At 36.9% G+C, this 22,690-nt stretch overlaps 1 protein-coding gene across 1 annotated transcript; it reads left to right on the forward strand.

The window, feature by feature from the left end:
- Positions 1–1,987: 1,987 nt before the first annotated feature.
- Positions 1,988–22,216, forward strand: LOC135610311 (mediator of RNA polymerase II transcription subunit 12-like). The gene is made up of 14 exons (XM_065104683.1): positions 1,988–2,119; positions 2,213–2,315; positions 3,367–3,517; positions 3,651–3,710; positions 4,038–4,143; positions 5,743–5,814; positions 9,061–9,114; positions 9,242–9,349; positions 9,877–10,026; positions 10,130–10,480; positions 10,596–12,925; positions 14,600–17,179; positions 19,813–20,119; positions 21,493–22,216. Exons 3-14 carry the CDS (start codon positions 3,390–3,392, stop codon positions 21,919–21,921), a joined length of 6,675 nt encoding a protein of 2,224 aa, XP_064960755.1. The 5' UTR covers positions 1,988–2,119; positions 2,213–2,315; positions 3,367–3,389; the 3' UTR covers positions 21,922–22,216.
- Positions 22,217–22,690: the final 474 nt, after the last annotated feature.

Below are 22,690 nucleotides of genomic sequence, written 5' to 3' on the forward strand. Positions count from 1 at the left end.
GGCATATCCTCATAATGAGATGAGTAGGTCAGTGAAACTCATCATAGACCGCACTATGTCTAATAGTGTGTGATTCCTCTATTTAGATACACCATTAAGCTGAGATATATAAGGAGGCATCAATTGTGATGAAATTTCATAGTTCTTAAGGAATTGGGTAAACTCTATACTCAAGTATCCACATCCCTAATATGATCGAAGAGTCTTGATACTCTTTCCAATTTGGTTCTTCACTTCATTTTTATACTCCTTGAATTTCTTAAAGGTATCAAACTTATACTTCATCAAGTACACAGGCCCATACATTAAAAAATTATTAGTAAAAGTAATAAAGTAAGAGTAACCATTTATGGTATGAGTTGACATCGAATCATATACATCACTATGTATGAGTATCAACAACTCAGTGGTACTCTCTCCAGTTCCACTAAATGAAGAGTTTGTCAATTTTCCACAAATGCAAGGCTAACAAGTTGTATATGATTCATAGTCGAATGGATCTAGGTATCCGTCCTTTAGCAACTTTTGAATCTTTTCCTTATGGATATGACATAGCCTACAATGCCACAGATATGCATTGTTCACCTCATCTAGTTTCTTTTTGGACATACTTACATTCATGATATGTGAAGCAGTGTCTAGCATAAATAAACAATGATGCAAGACCCACTCTTTGATACTGCAATTGAAGAAATCATATCTCGTATTAATGATTGACCGTATGCCTCAGCTTCCCCAGCCATCTCTTGGCTGACATCTTAACACAAGCCATGCATATATATTAATGATTGACAACATGACCTGACTTCACCAATCTTCTCTTCCGGATAACGGATGGAGGGACCACTCCTTGCCTAACCTAAAGTGGCAAGGGAGTCAGCTCAAAGGCGCCCCAATGATCCGCTCAAGGTGTCAAAGGATACACGCCAGCAAATTACCATTATTAATGCCTCTACCATAGAGGGTAAAGGGGGGTTTGGTTAACACACGTCTAGACCGCTTGATACATAAGTATAAAAGTTAAGCCCCAAACCAAGACAAAAGGGAGAGGCAGGCAAAAACCATTTATTCTCTCATTTACACAACTCATACTATTGTCTTTCTCCCTCTTCATCTTTCGCTAACTTAAACATCGAATGGGTCGAGCCAAGACACCCTTGATGCAGTCCAGTTGTGCAGGACCCTCGACATCGTCTGGAGACGTGGCCAGGAGGTGACTCAACAACTAGAAGAATCCAGCTCTCTTACTCAACTTCACTATATCAAAATCAGGTTACTTCCAACAAACCACCTCTCCCATCAGGCTCTCTACATCGACCGACCATATCAACTCCCATCAGGTAAGAAGAAGTCATCACGACTATATCAAAATCAGGTTACTTCCAACAAACCACCTCTCCCATCAGGCTCTCTACATCGACCGACCATATCAACAAACCACCTCTCCCATAAGAAGTCATCACGACAAACCATATTAGCTCCCTCGTCGACAAGGAGAAGTCATCATAAATAACTTGCATGGTGTCTGTGTATCAACACCAGTATAACACTATTCATTTACAAGTGTAATGTTATGAAGTTTGTCCGAGTAACCCAAATTTCACGCCTGAAGGAATATAATATACATAATCATTATATTAGTTTTTCTATTATTTGATTACCTTAGAAAATTTGAAATCTAAGTTGATGAAAGTTGAATCGGTTCAATTTATATAGATCGAAGGTTCAATGGTTTTGGGTATTTAAGTAGATAATTCTAAAAAGTTATCATAATTATTTACCCTAAATAAATTAAATGTATTTTTAGTTAATTATTTGTCAATTAAATCCCAGATTCCTTCCATTCTCTTCCTCAACTCGCCAGGGGAACTCCAACGGTCCCAACAACCGGTTACACGATGACACACCCACACACCCACACTAATTATTGGGCCCCATAATCATATAATAAGCATAGTGGCAGATACCCACACGCACATTAATAGATCCTCTCTCTATCTCTCTCTCTCTCTCTCTATCTCTCTAATGCCACTTCGTCATCATCAGCAGCGAGAAAAAGAGTCAAAGGCTCAGGCTCCTCCTCTCTCTCCATCATCTCTTCCGCTGTTTCCTACTCCAGGTTCGTCCCCTCGCGCTCCCGACCTAGCTTTCGCCGTATGCTTCTTCTAATTCTTAGGGTTTCTTTGTAATTGTTGGTTTGCCGCTTTTCTAGGGTTTCGGAGATTCGCGGACGAAACCCTAGCTTTGGATTTTGGGGTGCTTTGAACTTTGAAGAGAGGGCGCCTTGGAACCGTAGCTCCGTGGTTCTGGATCGGGTGAGCTTTTCTTGCTTTCCTTTATTCTTGTGGTGTTTTTTTCAGGGAAGGCTGTGGAGGGCTTAAACCCTTTTCGGGCTTTAATTTCGGCGGTTCTGGAGGGGAATTGCGGATCTGGTATCCGCATTTGGATGAATCAGTGTGGTTTTGATGAAATGGTCGATAATTTTTGCTTCTTTTTTGGGTGGATTGGGCAGTTGTTCTTTTGATTCTTGATTTTTCTAAGATTTTTTTGGCTTGTTTTTTTTGGGTCCTGTTTTTCTTTTTCCTCATAGTGAAGTTAGCTCCGTTTCCTTTGTTGAACTTGGACGGAGGTGATCAATATTCTTATATATTTTTTCGCTCGAAGAGTAGGGTAGTTCTAAGTGTTATTCCGATGATCAGGAGCTTACATTTCAGCTGAAGATGGAACTCCACTAGAAAACTTTTGGATATGTGACTACTGCATATATCAAATGAACAGTTGATTGACTTATATTGGTCTGATCTGCAGAGAACTTCACCTTTTTCACAAGGAGAAGTTCTCTTCGTTGCCACATTTAACGACTGTGGTTGTATTTGGTAGCTTGGATACTTTTGATGGTAGTTATATAGAGATTGGTGGCTTCCTTCACTGTGGTGATTTTTTACTTCTGTAGTTTGCTCATCATTGGTCATACTTCTTTACTTGGAATGGAAGAAAGGTGAAGTGGTCAAGCTGTGATCTGTTATAAATCCAGCATAAGCAGAGTGTGCCCTGCTGTGATTTCATTGACAAAAACTGACAAGAAGCATCTTGAAAGTGAATTTCTTCTCAATTATTTTGGAGAGAGTCTACTAGTACCCTAGTTGACATTGACTGAGGACACTGTAAAATTGGGAGTATGGATTCACTAAATGTTATCCTAGTCAATGGAGTGCCAGTCTAAGATAATGTAACACAATTCAGAATCTGTTTTGGTACAATATAACAGCATCCAACTTGTTTTTTATGGATTTATATTGGCTAAGAAAGCAGTCTAAACTGGGTTGTGGTATGCATCTTTCATATCAGCAGTGATATTGGATGCAGGATGCTGGGAATTGTTAAGACAAATGCAGCGACATTCTGCTGTTAGCTGTGGTAATGGAGTCAGTAACAATGCTGTTAATGGGGCATCTTCAAGAGACAGCGCCAGGGTTGAGTCATCTTTTTCAGCACCCAACTTTTCTTTGAATCTGAGGTGATTGCTGTCTATTGTGTTCCCTGTTAGGTGCTTTGTTTTCCATGGAAAAAGAAAACCTACTCTGTTTTACTTGTTACCTATAGGTTTTATTTATGCTAGTTTTATCATTTCTTCAATTTTGATTTTTCAGGAGGCAGTCCCAGCTAGCACCTTACAAGATAAAGTGTGATAAAGAACCTCTTAATTGCAGGTAAACATTGTACTTTTCAACTCAAGTCAAAATTATTTGCATGTTGGGGTAGTCTAATGCTTGATTTAAGTTATATTTTATCATATGGTTTGAAATAGAATAAAAAAAGTAATTTATTTTTGCACATTTGCTTGATTTGTCCTCTATCCTTATCCTTCATGTTAGCTTTGTACAAAGTCTTACTATTATTTGGCTGCTTAGCTGCTACACACTGAAAGAAAGCTAATTTTTTCTAGGCAACTCTGCGTGTTACTATTATCCCTGATGTCTTGATATCTTATAAGGTATTGCTGCTGTCATATCCTTATACTATCTTACATTTTCTAGACTTGGGCCCCCTGACTTCTACCCTCAGACCCCAAACTGTCCTGAAGAGACACTAACTAGAGAATATCTACAGACTGGATATAAGGAGACTATTGAAGGAATCGAGGTGTGTTTTCTTTGTCACCTTACATTTTGCTCCAATATTATTTTTTTTAGAACTATCACAGAGAAAGTTGTTTGCTCAGTGTTGAACCATAAATGTACTGAACCAATTCAATTATTTTTGGGACCTTTATGCTGTTTGATGTGAACTATAAGGTGATTGAGAAATGGTGTGGGAAAGGTTGTCTGGTTTTTTCTTTTATATACTTGTTTTGCTCTAATTTGTTCATGAAATGAATCCGTAGAGGGGTGACCCTTTTCTTTGTTATTTCAAAAGCAAGGTAGACCTGTTTGTTGTTTGAATACAAAAGCTAGTATTAGACAAAAGAGATATCCTTGGATGCTTTTTATTCTGTCTGTTTCATATGGTTTAATCTGAATTTGAGATATACGCATTGGCCAATTAGGTTTTGAAATTTCTAAGTATGACCATAAAACCGTTTATAGATTTCTGATTATGTGAGGATGAAATTGTTTCAGAGGTATTTGTTACCTTTTCTGGCAGAATTTTAATTTGAACGGATCTTACATGCTTTATCTTCTAGGGTTGTGGTATATACACTGCTATGTAGTCTTACTTTGTTGGTAAAAATATGCCTTTCAATTAAAAGAAAGTAAATTAGACAGCATAGTTTTTATGTTTCCTACTTTTACACCCAGTGGATCTTTTGACCAAATCATTAAAAGTGCTTTATTTTGTTACATGGAAATTTTATATTTCTCTCAAAAGTGTGGATCTAGGACTAAGAAGCACATGTTGGATGTGCCACCAGCCATATATTGTGCTAGATGATCATTCACGTACCAGTGATGCATGAAGACACCTGTAAAGGCACAGAGCATGTAGTAGTTTTCATGGACCTGCTGTCATACTGTACCAGTGTGTTGTTACTATTTTGACTTGGAAAATAAATCCTTGTTCCGGACTAAATACTGACGGGGAGAAGGTAGCTACTAGCTATAATGTGCCTTTCTAGACTCTAGCATAAATAGCCTTGCTACCATGAGATCAGTGTATGATTAGTTTTTGCATTTATGTGATTAAACAAAGTGGAACAAGCCAAAACAAACCAGCAATAAGGCTGGCTCGAACATGGTGTTCATTTGACTTTGCATTCCTTTATTATAGATACCTACATGGCTAGTTTTGACCAACAATCTGTTTGTTATCTTTTCTGATTTCTATTAGTATTCTTGTATATAAGAGATCCTTTCCAATCTTATTCTATAATATTCATGAAATGGCATAGAGAGTGGCATGTAAATGTACAATATACGTGATTTGTTTCAACAGAAATATTAGGTTTACCTTGGTGCACAAATAGAGAGATCTTTAGCCAGTTTTTTTCATTTAAATAAGCAGTGCTAAGAAATAATTAAACTAGGAGATATTATTTCAAATTTTTTTCTCTGTTTTAATTAGTGTTTTTGCCCTTCAATTCATATTTAAGATATAAATTCATTTTCAATGTCATTATCGTTTTAGATTTTGGATTTACTTTGACAAAAAATTTCCTGCTTCTATTGATTTTTTAATCCTTATTCATAATACATCACTCTAACTATTTCTCAGGCTAACATTTTGTATCTTCTATTGTTTCAGGAAGCCCGTGAAATTGCATTGTGTCAAGGTTCAAGTTTCTCAAAACCCGAGTACATTGTGAAGTACAAAGAGGTCAGATTTAATTATTTGATATAGTTTTGACTTATGATGCTTGTTATTGTTATGATGACTGATACCAGGCTTGTAGATCAGTAGCCTTAGCAAAAATCATTCTTGGCTCATTTCCATTGAAGTAACACATCTATTTTGGAAAGAAAAAGTAGCATATCTATAGATAACTCATCTTTGGATTCCTGCCTCTTGAAATTTCGTATGAGTTTATATTCCTTTAGGTGGACTTGTCTGAGGATGATATATACAACCACTTCATCTAAAACTTGATAGAACACTCAGAATTTAGTCAGATATTCTTCCTAACTCCAACCCTTTGATGAATTAACTTCCGATACCATCCTTAATAACTATAGCTCAAAGAATATATGATGTTATGTCCTAATTTTAAGGGTTGAAGGGCAGTTGAAGGGTTGTACAGGCCACTTTATTTCTGGGTCCAAAATACCAAGAAACTTTTTCTCATAACTTGACTATGTAGCCTTAGATCACTACTTTTGGACCAATTAAAATATTTGAAAGTTATGAAGAGATATTGTATATGTTGTTCTGGCTTGGATTAATTTCAGTGTTGGTTCACTTGTACACGGTTTTTTAGAAAAGAATTAAATTGCTGCCCTCTGAGATAGTGTGCACTGTCTGCACATGTTATGCTATGCGCGTCACTGGCTAGATGCACAAAATAGGAAGAGGTGTTAAAAAAAAAGATAGGGGAGGAAAGAAAATAAAGGCTTAGATTCTTAGACTACCAAGTCAGTGTCTTCCAGTAGGTCTTTGGTTGCTTTGAGGTTACAAAATAGAGGTTATGGAGGAGAGGAAAGAAAAAGGATGCATTGTTTCTCGGTTTCTAATATCTTCTGGTAGTTATTTGGTGCCTTGGAAGTTGAATGGAGTTTATAGAAGAGAGGTCAATGAAAAAAAGTCGATGGTTAGATTTTTTGGTCACCAATGTCTTCAAGGAGGTCTCTGGTGGCTCTGAGGTTATGTAGCAGATGTGCCTTGCTAACCCACATATTTTATCATTAAGGGTGAGGGCTGATAATTGGAAGGCTTTTGAAGCTTGTGTAATTTCTTCAGCTTGATTCTAACTGGCCATGACAGATTCAGAATTTTTTCTCTCACTTGTGTGTTTGTGGATATACGGAAGTAGCAACGTGAAAAACTTTTGGATTTTGAAATGTCGAACTGTGGTGCTATTTGTGTATTTATATTAGAGTTGTACATGTAGCAGTTCTGTATGTCCAAGATTACTACTTCCATTCAAGAATACATACTTAATATTTTGGGAACATTGATAATGTATGCATATAAGTCACGAGTTGCTGATATTAGCGACTCACTAGAAAATGTGTTATATTAGTGGATGTGCAGCAACTTGTGTGCTAGATATAGCAACTATTTTTCTTTCTCTTATGCACATCTATACCTAAACGTATGCATGTTCATACAAGTTTCATCTATATATCACAAACCTAGACTTGTGTATATGTATGTTTGGCACAAATATATACTAGAGGGCATGTGCATGCAGAAATACTAATATCGAAATAAAAGAGATACTGGGGATATATGTTTGGTGTTGCATGGACAATTTTTTTATGGAATTTAATGAGACCACTGGAAAATTTGAAATTGGGTTTCATGGTTAATGGCTTAATGCTACTGTCATAATTGTGTTATCAGTGAGGTACATAATTTAAGGAATATTGTGCTTAAACTTATCTATAATTAAAATAACGAGGAGGACATACCAACTGTTGAAAACACTTTTTTTTTTGTGTATTCATATTTTTATTACTTTTTTAGGGTATTCAGGAACAATGAACTTTACTGTAGTAAAAAGATGTTTTTCTTAATTTTTAATGGAATATACATTACCAAATATTGGGGAAGAACCTATGATCTGTTACTATGTAAGTAGTTAGCATTAAAGGAATTGTACACTGATAAAGAATATGTTAGCAATTTCATAGAAGTGTGTATAAACAAGATGAGGAACTTATTTGTAAATAAAGATATTAAGGGTCTAATATATAAAAATACCGAAAGAAGAATATGGTCGCTCTTAAGACCCACATTGTATATTTTTGAAGAACTAATATGCAAAAGTTGAGGGTCATAATATCACATAATATGCAAAGACAGTCATGTTGTCTGATGAACTAGTGAAGGCCGCACAGTGATTTTGGAAGGATTAGTATAAACATTTTCTTACAAGCAAAGGCAGTTTCTATGACTTGATCATGGTTCACACAAAAGAGCAACTTTGCTGTGATGCCAAGTTTGCTTTTTGTTTTTTTTTTGTCTGAATACCTCAAAGGTATCTTGCGTGACATATATGCAAATAACAAAAAATTTTTAGGGGACCACTAGCAAAAGGAAATATAATTTAGGTGATAAATATTGAGTGACTTTTCAGAAAAGTAACGTAAACTGATATCTTGTAAAATGTAATTAATGTGATAAGAGAACATACAAAATATACCCTCAGCGCATTTGAAGGGACTTCGATGTTTTTAGAATGATCATACTTCAGAGTGTTTTTAATGCTATAGACTTGTAAAAAATGTAAAAGAATCTTATTCGTAATCCACAAAGACATGACTAATACTCAAAGAAGGGCTTGGAACCATTTATGTAAAAAAAAAATTGAGAAATAAGATCAATAAATGATTGAGAGACTTGTATAGCAAAAAAAATTTTGGTGCTCATATGGAAACCTTCTATTTTTTTTCCATCTTCTGGCTTTGAAATTGACAGGTCGTCTTTCCAATGATCACTTCCTAGTAATTGTGCAAGATTGCTATCTGCAAAGTTTACAGAAGATAGAAAATAGAGTTATGTGGTTGTAGTGACTTAAAAAAAGGATGAAGTGGGAAACAGTCTTCTGTTAAATTTTTGTAAAGTTTACCTACTTTATAATATTTGTTAGAGTAACCTCTATATAGTGCAGTTTCAAGAAGGATTCTAAATCAGAAAAGAAAAGTAAATTTTATTTTTTGCAATGTTATGATAAATATGGCAAGTTTTGACTGTGGTTCCTCATTTCAATGGGACCTATGGTCTGACTTGGATCATGGTGTCAGAAACATAAAATCATGTTTTTAGTGGAGATTTCTGCCTTACGTTGACCCGACGGGTGCTTTAAATATGTCTGTTATCTCAGTAGTTATATATGCTAATAGTGACCTGTGCTTGGTCAAAGATACATCTTAAACTAGCATGTCTATTGCTCTTGTTTTGCAGGCATTACGGAAGCGACTGAGGGCTATCAATGAATCTCGTGCTCTAAAGCGTAAGGTAATTACTTATATTTTGTCACATGATACAATATAAAGTCTATAGTTATATTTATGTAACTTGGAGTATAATCTGTATTCTGCATTACACTGTTAAAGTGATTCTTTATTTTCTAATCTTACAACAGGCTGGACAGGTTTATGGAGTGCCTCTTTCCGGGCCATTAGTAACAAAAGCTGGTGCCTTTCCTGAGCAAAGGGCATCTAATGAGGACAGCCGCAGGAAGTGGATTGAGGTTTATGATCATTTTTGCTGAGACCCTATTTTCATTATTACAATATAGATTTTGTTGAAACTTGGGCCTTTTCTTTTAAATTATTTCTTGTAACTTATTATTTCATCATGGTTTTAGATTTTGGTATCAGAAAGTCTAATTTAGGTCGTTTGTTCTGATGACATATTTGTAGACATCTCTACATACATAGATCTTCCTTGTAGTTTTAGCAACAACTGATAATTAATTCTTCTGTTTTCTTGCATTTTGGCAACGAAACAAGATCTTTTGTTAAATTGAGTCTGTTTTCCCAGTTCATTCTTTTTTTAAATATACCTTATGCTAAGCATATGATATTTTTGTTTTTCTTTTCCATCTATTTTTCAAGCGGTGGCATCTTTTGGAGTTGCCATTTTGTGCTTACTCTTATTCTGGTTACTAATTACATCTCATTTTGCAATTTTCCAATACTGTTGATCATCTACTTGCTCTGCATTATAGACATTTATGAGTTGTGAACATGCTGACTTCCCATGTTTTCTGAGCAGGCTTTATCACAACAGCATAAACGATTGCACTCATTAGCTGAACATGTTCCACATGGTTATAGGCGGAAAGCTCTTTTCGAAGTTCTTATTCGTTATAATGTTCCATTATTGAGGGCGACATGGTTTATAAAAGTTACCTATCTTAACCAGGTTGAAAACTATGTTAAATCATATATATGGGTTACTTTGCAGCAATTCTATTTTTCAACTTAAATATGCATGTATCCATTTATTTAGTTCTTGGTCTTTATAGGTTCGACTGGCCTCTTCCAGTGTTTCATCAGGGACTCCAGATAAAGCACAGTTTGCTCGATCTGACCTGTGGTCTAAAGATGTTGTCGAGTACCTACAGCAACTCTTGGATGAAATTTTCCCAAAAGATGGTTCTAATGTGCCTACACCTGTTAGAAATCAGTCATCACAAAATACTATGGCCATGTCTTATCGTGCTCCACAGAAAAATGAATCATTCTCTTCTCCTGATGCCGAGGAGCCTTCACTGCACTTCAAGTGGTGGTATATGCTCCGCCTTGTACAGTGGCATCTTGCAGAAGGCTTGCTTCTTCCCTCTCCTATTATTGAGTTAGTCTACAATCAAATTCAGGTAATTCAACTCTTGTTTGGGCTGAAAACTGGAACTATAATAGATCTTGTAGAAGTTCAAATGCTTCTGATGGATCCTTGTAGTATTTAATGCTTGTCTAATCTATTCCATTCAGGAGAAGGAATCACCAGAGGTCTTAGAGTTGCTATTTCCTGTTCTGTTTGATGTGATTGAGAGCATTGCACTCTCACAGACATACATACGTATGTTTGTGGAACTCTTTGTTCGAAGAATACATGATCTATCTTCCAGTTGTTCAAGTTCAGTGGACACTTCACAAAAGTCATTCCTTGTGGATGCTATGGTTGAGATCGTGCGATACTTGGTAATTGTTGTACCTGATACATTTGTTGCCTTGGATTGCTTCCCTCTGCCATCCTGTGTTGTTCCTGATCTACGCTGCAGAAATGCATTCCTGAAGTTACATGACTCTGCCGATAATGTGCAGTTTGATACAGAAGATGCTTATCTTCGTTACTTGTCGTGTGGGTATGTCACTTCCTCTATTCAGGAACGTGCTTCTAATCTGTCAAAAAATGTGAACCCTATCCTTCAAGCTCATGGTGCTGCTGAGGTTCTACAAGCCTTGGATAAAGCCCTAATGACAGGAGATGTAATACTTGCTTATAATTCTCTTTTTGAATACTTGTCTGATGTGGCTATCGAAGAAAGGTGGCTAGAAGAAGTCAGTCCTTGTTTGAGATCTTCGTTGAAGTGGATTGGGACCATTGGTTCATCTGTTATTTGCTCTATATTTTTTCTCTGCGAGTGGGCCACATGTAATTATCGGGATTTCCGTACTTCCATGCCTCATAACCTGAAATTGACTGGAAGGAATGATTTTTCACAAATATATTTTGCAGTATTGCTTCTAAAGCTTAAGATGGAAGATTTATATAACTTTGCACAGTCTAGGGATGGAAATGTTATGGCGCTTGGTACAAACGGAAAAACTACCTCTGATAATGATAGTTTGTTGGATGGAACAGCGGTGGAAAATGCATTTGTTCTTAGAAATAATTTAAGTAGTATATATTATAGGAAGAGCAGAAGAGACATCTTTCGGAGTCCTGGTCTGCTGCATGATGTTATTGTGTGTTGGCTAGACCAGCATGAGATAGGGAAAGCGGGAAGTTTCAGGGGTGTTGAAATTTTCCTTTTGGAACTAATTAGTAACGGCATATTTTATCCACCGGCTTATGTAAGACAGCTTATTGTTAGTGGAATTATGGATAAGAATGAAAACTCGTTAGATCTACAAAGGCAAAGAAGACACCGAAGGATTCTGCAGCAGCTGCCTGGATCCTGTTTGTTTGATCTTTTAGAAGAAGCAAGAATTGCAGAAGTCCCCTTGTTACATGAAATTGTTCATGCTTACTCAAGTGAGCGTCAACTATTGCTTCGTGGATTCTTGAGCAGTAAATCCAATCATTTAAATTCTAGAGGTGATATTTGTTCAATCTTTTCTTTGCAAAAAGATACAGATCACTCGTCTTCTTTAGGAGATGACAATCATGGGAAGGTGAAGGGCCAAGTAACAGAAATGAAGGCTTTACTTTCATGTTTTCTGCATTTTCCTCACCCGTTTTCCATGCCAATAGAAACTTCTGCAGATGAATCCCAAGGCATTTTAAAAAGCACATTAGACTCTTTAGAGAGCAAAGTTGATTTGACAGAAGGGACATCTGGCTGCGAGGAATTTAGAAAAAGAAAGAGGAAAAAGCTAATTGATGATAGGAGCTCTGCCCTACAAGGGTTTTCTTTTAATCATTCAGATGATGAAGACAATTGGTGGGCAAAGAAGGGACCTAAGTTCCAGGAGTCCTTGAAGGTTGAACTACCATCTAAGTTAACTAAACAAACCTCAAGGGGTAGGCAAAAGATTGTGCGTAAAACACAATCTCTAGCACAGCTAGCAGCTACAAGGATTGACAGTAGCCTGGGGGCATCTACTAGCCATGTATGTGACAACAAAGTGAGCTGTCCCCACCACAGATCTGTCACTGAAGGTGAGGTTCCAAAAGATGTCAACCATATGATATCAGGACGCCGAAGTGATATTGGTAAGGCCTTGAAGCAGCTAAGATTGCTCGAGAGGAGATCAATCTCAATTTGGTTGCTCAAATCCATTAGGCAACTTGTTGGAGGAAATGAAAGAACGCCTTCCAAAGCAAGCAATTTTACTGATGTTTATTCTGCTCCTGTGCCCGATGATAGAAACACTGTAAGATGGAGGATAGGTGAAGATGAACTCTTATCCATTCTTTATATTTTGGATATTTCTGGTGACTTACTGTCTGCAGTAAAGTTCCTGATATGGTTGTTACCGAAAGTACTTTGTGGCTCAAGGACTCTTGTGCAGGGTGTAAGGAATTCCATGTTGCCTAAAAACAGAGACCAAGTATGCCAGGTGGGCGAAGCATTTCTCTTGTCTTCCCTTCAAAGGTACTTGGGTTTGTTAGTTATTTTACTGTTGCCTGAATATTTTTTCAATACCAATATGCCCTTGGTGGAATATCCTGATCAGGAGAAATATATTGTTGACTTCTGTTCGTTATTCTTTTTCTGTTATTGCCTTTATTTTTTACAAATGTATTAGCCTGGCTTATCTGGTTCTTGTCAGTTGGATCTTATCAGATCTAGTTTATTGATGACTAAGATCTATTGATGACTTTTTCTCATTGCTGGTGCTTTTCCTTTTGATCTGACTTATAAGAGACCCTCTATTTTCAATTTGTATTATAATTTTGCATGTTTTGTGATCACTCTGTCTCTTTCCAAGATAAATGCTCCGAATACAGCCTCTTTCATATGTTTTTTTTCTGATTTAATTCTTAAGGAAACACTCACAAAAGGTAAGACAATCAGGGTATATGAGAAAAATGTGTATGGCGAATGAGAGTATTTACTTTAAGTAGACTAGATTTAAATATAAGATATTGATGCATATTTACAAGTTTGAGATATAAGTTTGTTTACTAGCTTTTGAATGTAGGTTGGATGGTGCTAAGTTGTATCCTGTTGACTGGAAAAGCTAAACTCCATTCTGGGCTTCTTTTAATCCTTTGGATGTGCTAAATTCATTATCAATGTGGTGCATTAAAAAAAGCAATTTGTTTTTTTATGTTAATTTTTTTATTTTTGTCAAAAGAATAAGGTGCCACAACTCTCTTTCCAATTAGGAGTATAGATTAACAAGCAATTTTGTATTTTAAGTTCGTTGTAGGTACAATATTTCATGAAAATGGAATGAAGTTTTTTAACCTTGTTTAGGTACTGTATTATAATAAGACTGTTGGCTAATGACCTTGAAGTGCTTTAATATTTGCCCATCGTCAACTTGTGGGTTCTCATATCTTTATCCACCCTCCTATCATTCATATCATGCTAGATTTACTCCTTGTTTTACTTACTGTTTAAGATCTACTTTGCTGCACAATAGAAAAAATGTGTTGTAAGATTATTATCTGTTTATCAAAGTCAATTCCTTGAGAGGCATTCATTGGTGAGATGGGGAAAAAGGGAGCTTAGTTGCTGGTTAAGGTGGTGCTGGTGGTTGATGGGCAGAACTTGATGCTTCCTAGGGATTTCAAATTGGTAATCATGCTTGGCCTTGGTATTTGGTAGTATCATTTGTGGAGTGTGGTCCAACTGATTCAAATGTGGAACAATGTTGTGAAATTGTATTGTCATGATATTAAGGAAATTTTGTTTTCTCCTTATGCAACCCATGTTGGGGTCTCGATTGGTTTCACATGTTTATGAATTTATCAGTTTGATTATATTGATGGATGGAATTTCTGCATCTGAGACTTGCTGCATGTTTTGAATTTTAGGATTTAATTTGTCAATGGGTTTGTATTGCTTGGTATGTATTAACTTATAAGAGTTGAAGTCATATTATAATCTTTAAGTTAAAGCTAAATTTCCTTGAAGTTCTCATAATTCGATTCATGGAGTATTTTTTTTTCATAATATCATCTTCTATAAGTTGTTCTACTTGGTTGGTTATGTTGTTTTTGTGGTATATCATTATCTTGTAAATCGAAACCAGTGTGATATGTTGGGACTTACATTGTGGCTGATTTCAGTTTACTTTGAATATTTTACCTTGTTCAGGTATGAGAATGTGCTTCGAGCTGCAGATGTCTTACCTGAAGTCTTGACTGCTTTAGTTCATCGAAGTTTGACGATGATGACATCAAATGGAAGACCTTCTGGTGCTGTTACTTTTGCTTATGCACGGTATTTATTGAAGAAATATAAAAATGTGACAAATGTGTTGAGGTGGGAAAAAAAGTTTCGAGCTACATGTGATCAAAGGCTTCTCGCAGAACTGGAAACTGGACGGTCTGTGGATGATGAATTTATGTATTTTTCGGGTGTCCCAGCAGGTATCACAGAAACTGATGAACATATTCGTCAGAAAATTAATGCTAGGATGTCTAGAACTGGTACAAACATGAAAGAGTTAGTGCAGCGACATGTTGAGGGTGCTGTCCACTACTTTTATGGAAAGGAAAGAAAATTGTCTGCGGTTGCTACTCCCAGAAACCACTCCCTTGAAAAATGGGATGATAGTTACCAAATAGCTCATGATATCGTTTTGGGCCTTGTGGATTGTATCAGACAAAATGGTGGTGCAACTCCAGATGGAGATCCCTGTGTAGTGGCTTCTGCTGTGTCTGCCATTGTTGGTAGCATAGGACTAGCTATTGCAAAACTGCCAGATTCCACAGCAAGCAGTAATTACCAAAGCTTTTCATCCTCATTAAATTCACTAAATTGTTTTAGGCACATCTTACAGATTCATATATTTTCCCTCTGCCTGCTAAAAGAAGCCCTTGGCAACCGTCTGAGCCGTGTATTTGAGATAGCATTAGCTGCTGAAGCTTCTTCAGTTATTTCAACAGCTTTTGCTCCTGGAAAGGCCCACCGAAATCAATTTCAATTGTCTTCTGAAATACATGATATATATCAAGATCATTCAAATGAACTTCTGAACAGTTCTACAAAACTCATTGTCGGAAGAACTGCGAAAGCTGCAGCAGCTGTATCTGCACTAGTTATTGGTGCTATTGTTCATGGAGTTAGTAGCCTAGATAGGATGATAACAGCCTTTAGATTAAAAGAAGGCTTGGATGTTCTGCAGTTTATACGAAGCGCAAGATCCAGTTCAAATGGCATCTCCCGTTCTATTGGCACGATGAAGTTGGACCACTGCATTGATGTATATGTACATTGGTTTCGGCTTCTGGTTGGAAACTGCAGAACTGTTTTTGATGGGCTTGTCGCAGAGATGCTTGGTGAATCATATATTGTAGCTCTTTCAAGATTGCAGCGAGTACTTTCACTCAGTGTAGTTTTCTCTCCTGCATATTCCATTTTTGCAATGGTAATATGGAGGCCATATATCTTCAATAGCAATATTGCGAACCATGAAGATTTCCAACTATACCGAAGTTTTTTAGTGGCCATTGGTGATGCAATCAGGCACAAGCCATTTCGAGATCTATTTTTTCGAAACACTCATGGATTTTATGATATACTGGCTACTGATTCTGGCGATTCTGAGTTTGCTGCAATGCTTGAATCGCATAATCCAGATAAACATTTGAAAACAATGGCATTTGTTCCACTTCGTGCGCGGCTGTTTCTGAATACGCTAATCGATTGCAAAATGCCAGCATTTTCAGTTATGCGTGAAGATGGGACATGGGTTGCTGGGCCTGCTGAACCTAGATCATATTCTGAAGTTGAGGGAAAGCTATTGGATCAGCTCGTGCACGTTTTAGATACTCTGCAACCTGCTAAGTTTCACTGGCAGTGGGTAGAGTTGAGGCTACTTCTGAATGAGCAAGCTCTTATAGAGAAATTTGAAACTCACAACATGTCCTTTGCTGAGGCAATTCGATCCTTATCTCCTAGTGCTGACAATTTTGTACTTTCTGAAAGTGAAAAGAAATTTACTGAAATTATTCTGTCACGGATAATTGTCAGGCCTGAAGCTGCTCCTCTTTATTCGGAGGTTGTCCACCTGCTTGGAAAATTACTTCAAGAGTCACTGGTAATGGATACAAAGTGGATTTTAGCTGGTCCAGATGTTCTTCTGGGACGCAAATCGATAAGGCAACAACTTATATTTGTTGCTCAGAGGAAAGGCTTCCCAATTAAAGCACGTTTTTGGAAACCATGGGGCTGGTCAAGTTCTTTATCTGATGCAACAACTAATAGAGGGGATAAGAGAAAGTTTGAAGCCATTTCTGTTGAAGAAGGGGAGGTTGTTGAGGAGAGCATTGATGTTAAGATGTTTTCCAAAGTGATCCATAATATGGATGCCGAAGGTTTCAGTCCAAGTCAGCAGCATAAAACTGAGAAAGCTCTTGCAGAACTAATATTGCCATGCATAGACCGCAGTTCGAGTGAGTTACGCAATTTATTTGCCAATGAGTTAATCAAACAGATGGGAGCTATTGATCAACAAATTAATACAGTAACACCCAATGGTTTTAAATCTAGCCTGAATTCTGAGGCTTCTTCAAACAAAGGAAACAGTCGTAAAGGTATCCGAGGTGGAAGCCCTGTCCTTGGTAGGCGACCAATTGATTCTGTCCCACCATCTGCTGCTGCTCTGAAGATTTCATTGTCCCTACGTCTGCAATTCCTACTGAGATTGCTTCCTATTATTTACGAGGATAGGTAATTGTAAACATCTAAAGTATCTTTTTTCATTATTATTTAGTAACAAGTTTGTTGATTGATTTCATTAACATAATTTCTCCTTTTGTATTTATTATTTAGCTGTTAGTTTTAGCAGTTCCATTTTGTCTATGCTCACCATGTGATAGGTGGTGTTTAATACACTATGGCAACTTCAGCGATTGCAATAGTATAATATATCCTTAGTGTTAGAAGAAGAGGAGGTGGTGAAGCAAAAGGAGGAAGAAGGAGGAGGAAGAGGACGGAAGAACAGGAACCTCTGGAGGAAGGAAGAACAGGAGAAGAGGACAGAGAGTGGAGGAAGAGGAGGTGGTGGAGGAGGAAGATGTTAGAAGGAAAAAGACAAGGAAGAGGAGGCGGCGGAGTAGGAGGCAGAGGTGTATCAGCAGGTGGGCGGTGTGTTGCACGGGCCTTGTTGCGAGCATGAGAAATTGGACATCCCTGGTCAGTAACCCTAGAGAAAAAATATATATTATATACTGGACTGAACCGCTTGGTTCAGGTTGGTCCATGTATGGGATGGTGGTCACCGATGGAGATTTCAATCCTTGGTTCCTGCATGACTAAGGTGGTGAAGGGTTGGAAAAGAATGCATATGATTGAGAACTTTTTACTTGTAATTACTGACTCCTAGATATACGTTACCTGGTTATTAAATATCTACATATTTTAAAAAGGGCTACACAATACCTATCCTTGTACATGGCCAAATTCTGTTTTAATGTGGTCATGGTTTCCAACTGAAAGTTATATAGATCAAATATCAATTTCTTTCTTGAAATTGCTTGTCATACTTCTCTGAACTGAGATTTGTGCATTTAGAACATGAGGTAACTGTGATCACATAATATTTCTAGTCTTCATACATAAGGATCTTTGGGTTGGTCCTGAGTCCTCACACTTGCGTCTAATCAGTGGAGAGTGTGATTGGGCTGGAGGTGAACTTACGAAGCCTTGAATGCGCTGTAGGTTGCATAAAAGGGTTCCAAGCCACTTGGCTCTGCAAGAAGGCTCTACCAGTGGCACCAGAGGCACTCACTCACCTATCACATGCTTGTACTCTGCACTAGGAAGCCTCATAAGGCTTCCTAGTTTTACACATCTGGACTGTTCACGGTGTGCCTCAGAGCTTCTAAATGCCTTTTGACTTCTATAAGCTCCTTGAATTTGTATTAAATTGCTCCAGCATGTGAAGCTACAAATTGTATTGCATAACCTTTTGATTTGGTGAGTTCATTGAGTCCCCAAATTAATTGAAATCTGCTTGTTACATGTTACAACTTTTAGTGATATGGTCGGAAGACTATGGCATATCATTGCTAATTTTCAGATGATTTAAGTTGTAGCCAAGGACTCCATAACATCTGGATTTTGTTTTATAGCATCTTAAAGGCTTTATATCTTTTTAATGAAGGGATTGGATTGATGTGCTTCCCCTATGCTGAATGAAGACTAATGTATTTTATATGTGTATTTGTTGTCACAAGTAACTGCTTGGTTCCCTAAGGTAGCTCTTGAGCAGTAAACAAGGATGCTTAGGCTTAATACTATGAAAGATATGTTTGATTATGTATGATAAACAAGTATATTTCGTACTTTGGTGCATAAAGCAAACATAAAAACAAGCTAGAAGAGGGAAAATATTTGCATATAATGGGCAAAGCAAATTTTAAATCTAAACTTTTGTGATCGATATGAATTTTTTAGCATGTTTTAGTTGTTAGTTGAAAGGAATTATGATTCTTCTATGTCATGTCAAAAGCATGGATTATTTTCTACCACTAAGTGTTCTTTTCTATTTTTGATATTTTTCATCATTCATGTCTGCTTTCATTACTTTGTTGGAATTGGAATATTGTCTACTTCTTTTGTTAGTTGAGGTGAGACAATCGGTATAGGTTACATGGGGAGAGGTAGAGGGAGATATAAGATCTTACTATAAACTATAAATAAAAATTGAAGATATTGCCTTTTACATAGTTCAATGACCACAAAATATCCATGTAACCGACCCCAAGTATTTGGGATTTCACAGTTTCAGTGGTAGTAGTAATTGTTCTATGTCTGGATCTATACTAGCTTAGCTCATCTAAATAGCTTGGTGAATTTACAGCTTCAGCCGTAGGTTCAGGTCCATATCCTTATTCATGTCTCTATATATGAGATTTTACTTTTGATCTAGCAAGTTATCCTAATCCAGACCAACTTAATTTGGTTAAATTTTGGACATGAGGCTGGAGAGGATAGCCTTTTTGTATGTATCTTTACTGAAGGAAATCTGTTTTTTCTTTTTCTTTTGTTATACTGAGATAAAATATTCTTAACAAAGATAAGGTCAATTGTTCCCAGTACATAATGTGAGTTCATATTGGATTTGCTCATTTCCAATCAGTGTAAACTCACCTTTTCTTTGCATGTGTTGCTATTTGTCTAATGTTTGTGGACATGACATACTTTATTATAACAGATTGTCTATCAGTTGATTTACCTCTGTTATTTTAGCAATTATTGTTTTTCAACTTCTTAGTTTCTTCATCTTCTTTCTGCAAATATTATTTTCCACAGCTTAATGGGTTTTCTTTGTCCTGAGATTCTTGTTTAATTTTTTGTAGGAACATGAGGCAGATGCTTGCTCCTATCATACTTCGTTTGCTTGGAAAACGTCTGGTATATGAGGATGCAGATGTATGCCCTTCAACCATACATATGGATCCTTTGAAAAGGGAGTTGGATTCTCCCATTGAAGCTTCCTTGTTGGATCATTCCAGTGATAGTCTGTTTGATAGGTTGTTAGCCATTCTGCATGGTTTGCTGAGCAGCTACAAGGCAAGTTGGCTAAAATCCAAGTCTGTCACCAAATCAGCCATCAAAGCTCGTGATATTTCTGCATTTGATCGTGAGGCAGCAGAGAATTTGCAGGTTAGTTAGCTACTGCATTTGATTATTTTTAGTACTATTGTTTTTTTTGTAAAGCAGGTGAAAGTTGTTTGCAAAATTTTCAGATGAGTTGTAGGCACCCCTTAAGTGCCTAAATTAGTTTTAAAAATGTGGTTGTCATCCTTGCATTTATTGTCTTTTTAAATATTGTGTGTATCCTTAAGTTGTTATCAGATTATGCATTAATGAACGTCAATTATTGAGATATTATGTAAATATTTTTAGGAATTAAGTAAATATAGTCAATAATCACTACGTAAACAGAAGAAAGGAACTCTTTGTTAGTAGTTTCTATGATACACTTGGATCTTATAAGTAGAAGAAGGAATTATGTGTTATCATGGGTCTGGATTTATAAATTTTTAGTAACAACCTCTAGTGGTCTTCCTTCTGGTTACATCAGGAAATTTAACTTTTCATTTTCCTGAAGATTCTATTTTATAATCAAATCAATTAAATTCTTCTCTCATTTTTTTTGTGTGGGTGCTTTCTTTTACTGAGAAACTTGCATAATTTTTGCCATGGATTGGCTTTATAAAAATCTGGATAAGGATTTCTTACTATGCGTGGAAGTATGAACGATTCAAGCAGCAAGTCAGTTACACAGATGACTTTGGTACTGATTTTGTTTAGCACATAGTCGTGAGAAGGCATATCTTTTAGCCATTCAGAGGTTCATACATGGAAATTTATGACTTCTTCTCTGTAATATTTTTGTGTTTGATTTTGATTTTGTTATAAGCGTCATGTGAGTGTTTCTAAGATGAGAATGTTGTGATGGATGTGTGAACTTAGTAAGAAAGATAGGGAAAAAAAATATTTATGAATAATTAGATAGAAATGTTTTTATTCTTGAACAATTAGGAGTAACTTCGATAGATAATAAAAATGAAAAAGAACCATTTACGATGATACAAACATATGCTAACGAGACATATAGTATAAATGTCACTTACAAGAAGTGAAACAATTAATATTAATGTTAGTCATATAAGGGAAGTTAGAGTGGCTAGCCGGCCACAATTAATATTAGTATTAGTGATATAAGGGACGGTAGAGGGAGTAGCCAATCCCATATAGTTGGAATAGTATGACTTCGTTGTTGTATGAGCATCATGTGAAACTAACATTCGGATTGCTTAGTTGCATGTCCCTGCTACTGTTTCTTATTAGGAATTTGGGTACTATGAGATATGTTAAGTTTTTCCCCTATATAATTCTTCAATGGTTACTGCAATCATCCTCATAATTATCTTTCTTCACATCAGAAGTTGATGGCTCATCCAATAGCGCTATTGATTATTACTTTTTCTTGTATAGTCGTTTATTATAGTTTCATGCTTTAAATCTTGCAGAATGACTTGGATCGCATGGAGTTGCCTGCATCAATCCGTTGGCGTATCCAAACCGCCATGCCATTTCTCTCTCCATCACTTTCGTTTATGGCTCCTTGCCACCTTCCAGTGTTACCCTCAGTGGCGCACACATTGCTTCAGCCCAGCAATCTCAATCCAGGCACTCATCAAAGAAGTATCCCTGCCTGGACTTATAATTTTCCTGGCAAGAGCAAGAGTTCAGCTTTGCAGGACATGGACATGGAAATTGACCCATGGACGCTGCTGGAAGATGGCACGAATTCTGCTTCTGCCTCAAACAATAGCAGCAATATGGGTAGTACCAATGGGGACCATTCCAATCTCAAGGCCTGTTGCTGGCTCAAGGGTACTGTAAGGGTGAGGAGAACAGACCTTACTTACATCGGCCCCCTTGACGAGGATAGCTGAAGTTGTACAATTATTTGACAATCGAACATTGGCGGCATGTCAGTGGCTTTCACATCGATCAATCCATCGAGCTCTGTTGTCGCTTGCTTGTTCGCACGCATGGGCACAGAATAAACTTGAGGGTGTTTTGTATTAGGAAATTGCCAGTCGGTCATGCCATATGACTGGCCAGAATATAGACTAACACAACACCATCACCCTCAGTTTCACTGCCATGCTGTTCACGTGTTGTTGTATATACATATGACAATTATTTTTCCCTCAGAGGAGCGAGTAAAATATCCAATTAACAGACTGTGGCTCTCCATTTCTCATTCCTTTCTTGTAATGCTGCACTGTGAAAGATAAAAAGCTAAGTGGTATGTGTAGTAAGCTTGTGGCAAAAATAGTTGGAAGATTCACGGTTAGCACGGCTGTCCATTCTGAGTTTGTATTGTGCTAATGCTTAATTGCTGATTTTGATGCTTTTATCTTCTCATAGTTAAAGTATGTCAAATTGATCAAATTTTATAGTTGAGGACATAAGTTAAAAATATTTAATTTTCGAAGGATAAACTATCAAGAAAAACCTCAATTGGAATTAAAAGATTTCGAAAGGGAAAATTAGTCTTTTAATGGGTGAAAAACCTTAATCCCCTTTCGTCTTCTCAATCGTTGCAACCTTTGCCTGCGTGGCCTATGGTCGCCATGGTGCGTAGCCATCATCCACCGTTCGGCGTTCACAGTCACGTCGCTACGTCTCCTCATCAACGTCCCATTCCCCCTGGGC

The sequence above is a fragment of the Musa acuminata genome, chromosome BXJ2-4 (assembly GCF_036884655.1).
Source record: "Musa acuminata AAA Group cultivar baxijiao chromosome BXJ2-4, Cavendish_Baxijiao_AAA, whole genome shotgun sequence".
Lineage (NCBI taxonomy): Eukaryota > Viridiplantae > Streptophyta > Magnoliopsida > Zingiberales > Musaceae > Musa > Musa acuminata.